Genomic DNA, 7,937 nt, shown 5'->3' on the forward strand with positions numbered 1-7,937 from the left:
CTAGGTCTATTTCAAACAATTTCATAACTAAAACTAAACATGTATGTAGACACAACGCTGTTTCGTTTGAGTTTAGGAGTTGATTATATTACATTTGAAATCTGATTCGTGGTGCTCTAAGATTCTTGGAGGATGGGGGGGGGGGGGGGGGTGTCTCTCGTATCAGTACAGTATGTTCGGATGTTGTTGCCATGACAAGACGGTCGATGTGGTTTCCATGGAAACTGAGTTCTTACGAGGTGATGGCCAAAAAGTGTGCGTTCAGTCAGCAAGATAGAGATTTTTATAGATTTCTACACAATTTAGCATGCCAGTTTTATCATAGGCTCTTCAAATAATTGCTTGAAATATTACATTTAAGCCTACTCTGTTGCCTAAAGTGACTGCAACCACAACAGGTAGGTTACAGACAGCTTATGTCACCTAGTGGCGCATATTTTATTGTATATTTATCTGAATTAAAACCTATATTTCTGGATCCAACTAGTCCAACCACTAAATTATTGTTTTTCTAAGTCACTATTCATGTTATGAACACCAGAGGTCAAAACTAATAAATTGTAGTCCACAACATGTAAGGTTTTTAAAAAGGTTTTCATTTTAATAAATATATAAATACTGCAAAAATAAGACTTGTCGGAACAAACAGAGCATTACAGACAATAAAATTCAACAGCAAAATAAAAATATTTCTTACCCATTCAATAATTTTCCCTTCATATCAGTATCAGGCATTAACAACCATACCCATTGCTCACAAATTTTTAAAAAACATATCCCATCAGCGCAAATAATAGATATATAAACTTTCACTTATCAAAATATATGCATTTTGCCAATTTGGTAATATACAGATTAAGGATCATTTAAGTTACAGTTATTGTCCAGGTCATAGATTTAACTATGGTCAGTTTCAGTAGCAAGTTGATTGACAGGTGTCCCTGTCAATGGAATGAAAGGAATGTTCATGGTTGTTTTATATCAGCACAGATAATCCATTATATTGAACAGATACTCAAGTCAATCTCTTCAAAAATGGAAGGCAGTCGGGAGGAGGCAAGATCAGGTGGGACCATTCTAGCTAGCCAATGGGAGGGCAGATATGCGTGTGAAAAACAGTCACAACTCCGATATAAAGTGTTTTTTCTCAAAGTTGCCGGGATGTCGTCTGACATATTTATATCAATACACTCGTAACAACCTAAGCATCAAGAAACATGTATTAAATAAAATAAGCCACATGTAGAAGATAAGCCATTCATTTTTTTGTTAACCAAATTTGACACTCTCATTGACCTCCATACAAAAACTCCTCGCTGGAGAAGACAGATTTTGGGCCGTTATTCCTCTCGCTTCGCTTCTTCCTCTCTGGTATATTGGTCTGTTAGTGTTGCTAGGGTTGGTTGACTTGACCCATGAACAGTACAGCACCTGGGAGGGGAAAACATACATATTTTATATTAGAGGACGAACAAGGTAGGAAGTATGTCAAAGTGTCTGAGGGACAAAGAGAATTCCATACAAGATCATACAGTATTCCACTGAACCTACTTGAAAGTGTATGCACTTATATAAAAAGGGCACAGCTAGCTAGACTTGTGGTGATTTGAGACAAAGGATAACCAAGGCAAACATGATGTAGTTTTTAACATAGATGGTGGTGTAGGCACATTAGAGGAAACTCACCTGTGGACTTGTGTTGGATGAGGAAAAGGAAGGGCCTGTCCAGGGTAATCTCCTCTATAGCCATACGAGAGAACATAATGGCAGCTGTAAGGGGCAAAGAGAGGAGACAATACAGTCAAAACACAACTCTGTACAGTAACATCACTTTAACATCAATTCATTATTGTTATGTACATCCGTATAACAAGCACTGTCAAAACACAACTCTGTAGCCTATGCTATCATCAATTCATCATAAATGTATTGTCTTTATGTACATCTGTATAAAGGACAAGTCAAAACACTTCTTTATACTATTGGTTAAATCATCAGGAATAAGTATTGGTCTTGTAATGTACCTGTGGCAGATGATCCCTTGGTTCCCTTCTCGTTCACCTCAATCTTGACTTTCTGCAGAATCTTGGACACACACAGCCTTTCCTCAGCTGGCAGAGAAATAAAGAGAGGGAGTTTAAATTAGCTGTCTAAAAAAAATGAGAAGCATGCAGTATTCTGTATTTGCTAAACACACAAACTGATCATACCAAGTCTGTCACTTTCCAATGTCCATACTTTCATACCACAGAATGTATGCCCAATACATTCCTTCATTCTAAAGTGAAATGCTAGTAGTGTGGATATTGCAACAGAGCCAATCCTATCCCCTACATAGTGCCCTACATTTGACCAGAGGCCTGGGCCCTGGTCAAAGGTAGTGCACTATATAAAGAATAGGGTGCCACTTCAGACACCAGTTCCTAAGTGATGAATGGTAGGGTACTCACTGGTGACGCGAGTGAAGTCTGCTTTGGCCAGGTTGAACATGTCCCCCAACCCCATTGAGGTCAGTGTAGACTTCAGATCCACCTCAGTGTCCAGGGTAAACTTGGGCAGAGCCAGTTGACGCTTGACACTCCTCAGCTCCTCTCTCCACTGTTGCAGGCGTCTGGTGGTCAGCTCGCTACTGAGCACGCTCACTGGCCTCTCGGACTCGAAGGGGGTGACCAGCAGCATGCTCAGGGATTCTCCCTCGTACGGAACCTCGATGACATCATAGTCCACACCGTCGGGGGTCACGAACTCACCTGTAGAGGAGAAGAGAGGAGAGGTTGGATTAGTTTCAGTTTGATTGGTGGAGGTAGTACTTGTAGTCATGTCTGTTTTAAACACTGGCTGCTGGGCTGCGGCGGACTCATTTGAATCCCTTTTGAAGAATGCATGCCTTAAGGACCAAGTCCTAACTACATGTGTGTAAATAATATCGATGGAAGACACGAAAACTTGAGTTACATTTACAGATCACATGTTAGGATTCTGCCAAAATGAGTTATTCTAAGTTAACTTCTAAAGTATTTAAAAAGAAGAGAGGATGTACTCATGTCAAGGGGATGTAAAAATGTCTCATGGGAAAATTCTACACTTGAAAAACATCCTGAGGTACCCACCGTAGTTGAAGTGGTGTGTGAGCCTCATCATAGGTACGGGCACAGAGCTGCCATTGGCACAATGGAACAGCCTCTCCTCGGTCATCTTGGGGTCAAAGGGCACCTTCCATAACCCCTGGAAGTGCAGAGCGTTCAGTAGGACCATGCGAGTCTCGTCGGTCAGAGCACCGGACGACAGGAATGAAGGGATGGTACCTGGAGCAGAGAGAAGAGAGGAAAGAGAGTGTTTGGGGAGGTTTGTTTTGATTATAAATCTGTCTCATCCCACAAAGAATGAGATTTTCTGGAGAAAACAAGCAACTTGTATCCTCTCTGTCTGTCACTGGTTGTGTTGTATGCATTGTTGTTGCTATAGCTACTACAACAAAGTGCACACTTGCAATATGTGGTGATGTGCATGACATTGAAGGTATGAGCCAATACTACACTACTGTATCTCACCTGCGGTGTGGTCAGAGACCCAGGCATTGATGAATTCCAGGGCCTGGTCTGGCCTGGAGAAGTCCAATTGGTGAGGGGAGGCCTGGAAGGCTTTCCCCAGCCCCCTCCTGAAGCCTTTCTCCAGAGCCATCTTCTTCTCTACCATGATGCCACTGGCCAGCTCCACTCCCTCCTCACTGGAGAGGTTCTGCTGTAGCAGACGCTGCTGACGTGACATCCCTCGCTCTGGAGGAGAGGAATCATTGATTTTAATTTATGATTAAAAGTACAAAAAGGCTGGAGAGGAAGAGCAGGAGGAGAAGTGGAATGGAAAGAATGAGAGAATGAATGAGTCACGATTGCATATAGAGATGGTGAGAAAGTGTGGATGTTGCTCGTCGCCGGCTAGGATTTCTCTTTTTGTTTTGATTATGTCAGCCTGGAGTTATGTTATTGTCAAGGCCTCATTGTGTAGACAAAACCAAGTCTACCATCTGTCTCAATTTGCAAAACTCATTCAACTACCCTATGTAGTTGCATGAGATGACGCAGATGCTACACCAAAGGACTGTTTTGCTAGCACAGACTGGAATATGTTCCGGGATTCATCCAATGCCATTGAGGCGTATACGACCTCAGTCATCGGCTTCATCAATAAGTGCATCGACGACGTCATCCCCACAGTGACCGTACGTACATATCCCAACCAGAAGCCATGGATTAAAGGCAACATCCACATTGAGATAAAGGCTAGTGCTGACAGTTTCAAGGAGCGGGACACTAATCCGGACACCTATAAGAAATCCCGTTATGCCCTCAGACAAACCATCAAACAAGCAAAGCATCAATACAGGATTAAGATTGACTCCTACTACACGCTCGTCGCCAACAGATCCACAGATGATGCAATCTCAATCGCACTCCACACTGCCCTTTCTCACCTGGACAAAAGGAACACCTATGTGAGAATGCTGTTAATCGACTACAGCTCAGTGTTCAACACCATAGTGCCTACGAAGCTCACCACTAAGCTAAGGACTCTGGGACTAAACACCGCCCTCTGCAACTGGATCCTGGACTTCCTGACAGTACACTGCTGCTACTCGCTGTTTGTTTGTTACCTATGCATAGTCACTTCTTCCCCACCTACATGTACAGATTACCTCAACTAGCCTGTACCCCTGCACACTCATTCGGTACCAGTGCACCCTGTATATATCCTCGTTATTGTTATTCTTATTGTGTTACATTTTATTATTCAATTTTATATAGCATACTTGGTAAATATTTTCTTCTTTTTGAACTGCACTTTTGGTTAAGGGCTTGTAAGTAAGCATTTCCACAGTAAAGTCTACACTTGTTGTTTTTGTCACGTGGCAAATTAAGTTTGATTTGATGTCATTTATACATCACAGCTGTGGTAAGAGGCTACAAAACATCCCACCCTTACCTTGTAGAGAGAAGCCCAATTTGGCGTTGAGTGTCTTCCGGGTGTTGCCCCCAGCGCCCAGCTGAGCCATGCCCAGGATGGTGGCCACACCGTAGGGTGAGAAGGCCAAGTTAGAGCCCCTGGAGTTCTGGGCCACATGAGAGAAGACCCGCATCCCAAAGTCTGTCTGTTTCTCCTGGAGGTTAGAGAGGGCCGCTCCAGAGAGGCTGAGGAGGAAGCACACGTACAGGCACAGCATCCTGGGGAGAGGAAGGAGGGATGAGTGGAATGGTAGACACCTCTAACAACATTATCTAACGGCAAAGCAGCCTGGGCAAAGGAGGAGGAGAGAGGGTTAAAGGAATCTAACAACATTGTATACAGGTAAAGCATTCCAGGGAGATGGGGAAGATTGAACAAGAATAAAGATAAAGAATCCTAGGAGAGAGGGAAGCGAGGAGAGAGAGATTTGTGAAATTATAGAGATTCAACAATATTCAAAAATCGGGAGAGGACAGGGGAGAAAGATGAGTCAGAAGGATCAAAGAAAGACTGAACAAGAAGATGAAAGATGAAAAGATCCTTCAGATGCATTGCTGCGGTACATACAAGAGTGTTACCTGAGGGGTTACTGAAAACCATAGTTGTTAAAATCGTATGTTCTCTACAAATACACAGGTCCGTTTCGGTCTCAGTTGCATAAATTATTTGGCACAGTTTCTGCTTACTAGCCATTCTAATTTAGATCCATTTTAAAAAGTATTCCACAGTGTGTTTATAAATCTGTTTCTTGTTGGGCAACCTTCAAAGATATTTTCTATTCCACCGGACCAGTATAGACATCACAGACAGAGGTATGTAACCACACTTCTGGATGGAGGATAGTAAATCAAAATAGTTTATATGGTTATATTCACCAGGCAGCAAATAGAAGAATCTGACTCAAACAGGGAGGTTCTATGCAGCAAATTGACCAATAAGAAACATCTTTGTTTTCTGTAGCAAAACATTTAGCTATGGTGTCTACTAATGAATACGACCCTGGTTCTCAATGGGAAACAAACCATGGCACAGTGACCCTGGCATTGGTTTACTGTGGTACAGACATGGGTGAGACAAAACAAGAGACAAGACCCAGGTGCCAACCTTGGACATGTTGGCGTAACACACACACACACACACAGAGAGACAGAAAGAGATAGTGAGAGAGACAGACAGAAAGTGAGTGTGTGGGAGAGAAATAAAAACAGAATTGACAGAAGTGTTTATTGGGGTGCAACTTTGCATGCTATTGTCATTTGTTGTTGTCCTATATTTGTTTTCATATAGGTAAAAAAAAATATGCATCTTAATTTTTTAATCAGACTGTTTAATTGTATACTTGGACCATACTGCTTCATAATAAAACATATTTGAAACAGAATGGTTAATTTTGCCCTCAAGGCTTTTAGTGCAGCGGTGGTCATTTGAGTTCATACATCTTTAAACACACATTTCTGTTGTAGAATTTGAAAATATACAGTGTTTTTTCCCCCAGAAGTTCAGGGTTCAAATATTGACTCATACAACATGTTGTCTGTATGCAACTTGCAGTGCAATTGTTACAACCTCTGAGTTTGTTTAGTGATGCACACAGACAATATATGTATCCATTTGATGATTTGTTTCATAATAATAACAACAAATGGAAAACAAGACTAAGTTTGCCTTATGAACATATTTCCAAGAACTTTAACATTTGCTCTAAAGAATATAATCATAAACACACTCTTACCTTGAAGTTGAAGTGTTGAAAGATGTAGACGAACTTGATGAAGATTAGCTTGATGTAGCTCTTGAGTTGCTTGAGAGTTGCTGGAATAGTAATAGCTCAGTCTTTCAGTGTTTTCCCTGTGAGTTATTAGAGAAGCATAATTTGAGTGTGTGTGTGTAAGAGTTCTACTGCTTTATATAGCGTAGACTAGCGGCATGGCTCCCTAGGCCCCTCCCTCTTCCCTCTAGGCCCCATTCCAGTAGACATGTGCAGAGAGGAAGTTACTTGTGACTATGAGGTCGACATCCCTTACTGCCTAGACAGGCTTCTACTCCCTAGTGAGGCTGTTACACACACACACACACACACACATGCTTTCGCTCTCTTTCTCACTCTGGCACACACACACTCACTTATGTCCTCTTTATCACTCTCTACCTCACACAGAGACTCAGGCACATTTTTCTCTTTGTTTCTTTTTGCACTTGGGGAGAGAGAGCCAGAGAGGGGGGGGGGGGGGTAGGTTCAGTCATGCTGTTTACTCAGGGGAGTTTGGAGCTCCCATTGTCTGGCCAAGGTCAGGTGGTTCCAATTCTACCTGTCTCTGTGTCTACTCGTCCATCCCCGCTCTTCCCATGTAGTTCTCTCTCTATTCCTCTTTCTCTCCCTTCCTCTCTCTCACTCTCCTGTCAGAGAGGGGTGACACATAAACACAGATCTGACACATCAGAATTCCACATTTGGTTCTGTAGCTGCCAGCATTCCATGGCCGCGTATTCACAAAATGTTCACACACACACACCATTACCCCATCGCACCTGCTGTCTATAGTCGTTGTGCTTACATTATTTACCTTCAGAGGTGAATGTATCAAACCAGTTGCCGTGATAAAAGTGTTTTGTTGTTGTGCACTCTCCTCAAGCAATAGCATGGTATTATTTCACTGTAATAGCTACTGTAAATTGGACAGTGCAGTTAGATTAACACAAATGTAAGCTTTCTGCCCATATGTCTATGTCCTGGAAAGTTTGCTGTTACTTAAAGCTGTCATGCTAATCACATTAGTGCACGTTAGCTCAACCGTCCCGGTATAGGGACACCCATCCTATAGATTAAGGTGTGTGCATGCATGTGTGCGTATTCATTTTGCTGAGAGGCACTGTATGTATTTCCTTTTCTCCAACAGCTATGTGTGTTTAAGAGGTGTGAAAACTGCAATGAACCG

The 7,937-nt window shown here is 42.2% G+C and overlaps 1 protein-coding gene across 1 annotated transcript; it reads right to left on the bottom strand.

Annotated features, from left to right (window-relative positions):
• Positions 1–575: 575 nt before the first annotated feature.
• On the bottom strand, positions 576–7,037 carry LOC109896857 (plasminogen activator inhibitor 1). The gene is made up of 8 exons (XM_031832104.1): positions 6,734–7,037; positions 4,981–5,219; positions 3,552–3,776; positions 3,111–3,305; positions 2,451–2,750; positions 2,025–2,111; positions 1,687–1,770; positions 576–1,431 (listed from the first exon to the last, which is right to left on the bottom strand). Exons 2-8 carry the CDS (start codon positions 5,216–5,218, stop codon positions 1,394–1,396), a joined length of 1,167 nt encoding a protein of 388 aa, XP_031687964.1. The 5' UTR covers position 5,219; positions 6,734–7,037; the 3' UTR covers positions 576–1,393.
• Between the last annotated feature and the right edge of the window lie 900 nt (positions 7,038–7,937).

Source organism: Oncorhynchus kisutch, linkage group LG9 (assembly GCF_002021735.2).
Source record: "Oncorhynchus kisutch isolate 150728-3 linkage group LG9, Okis_V2, whole genome shotgun sequence".
NCBI lineage: Eukaryota > Metazoa > Chordata > Actinopteri > Salmoniformes > Salmonidae > Oncorhynchus > Oncorhynchus kisutch.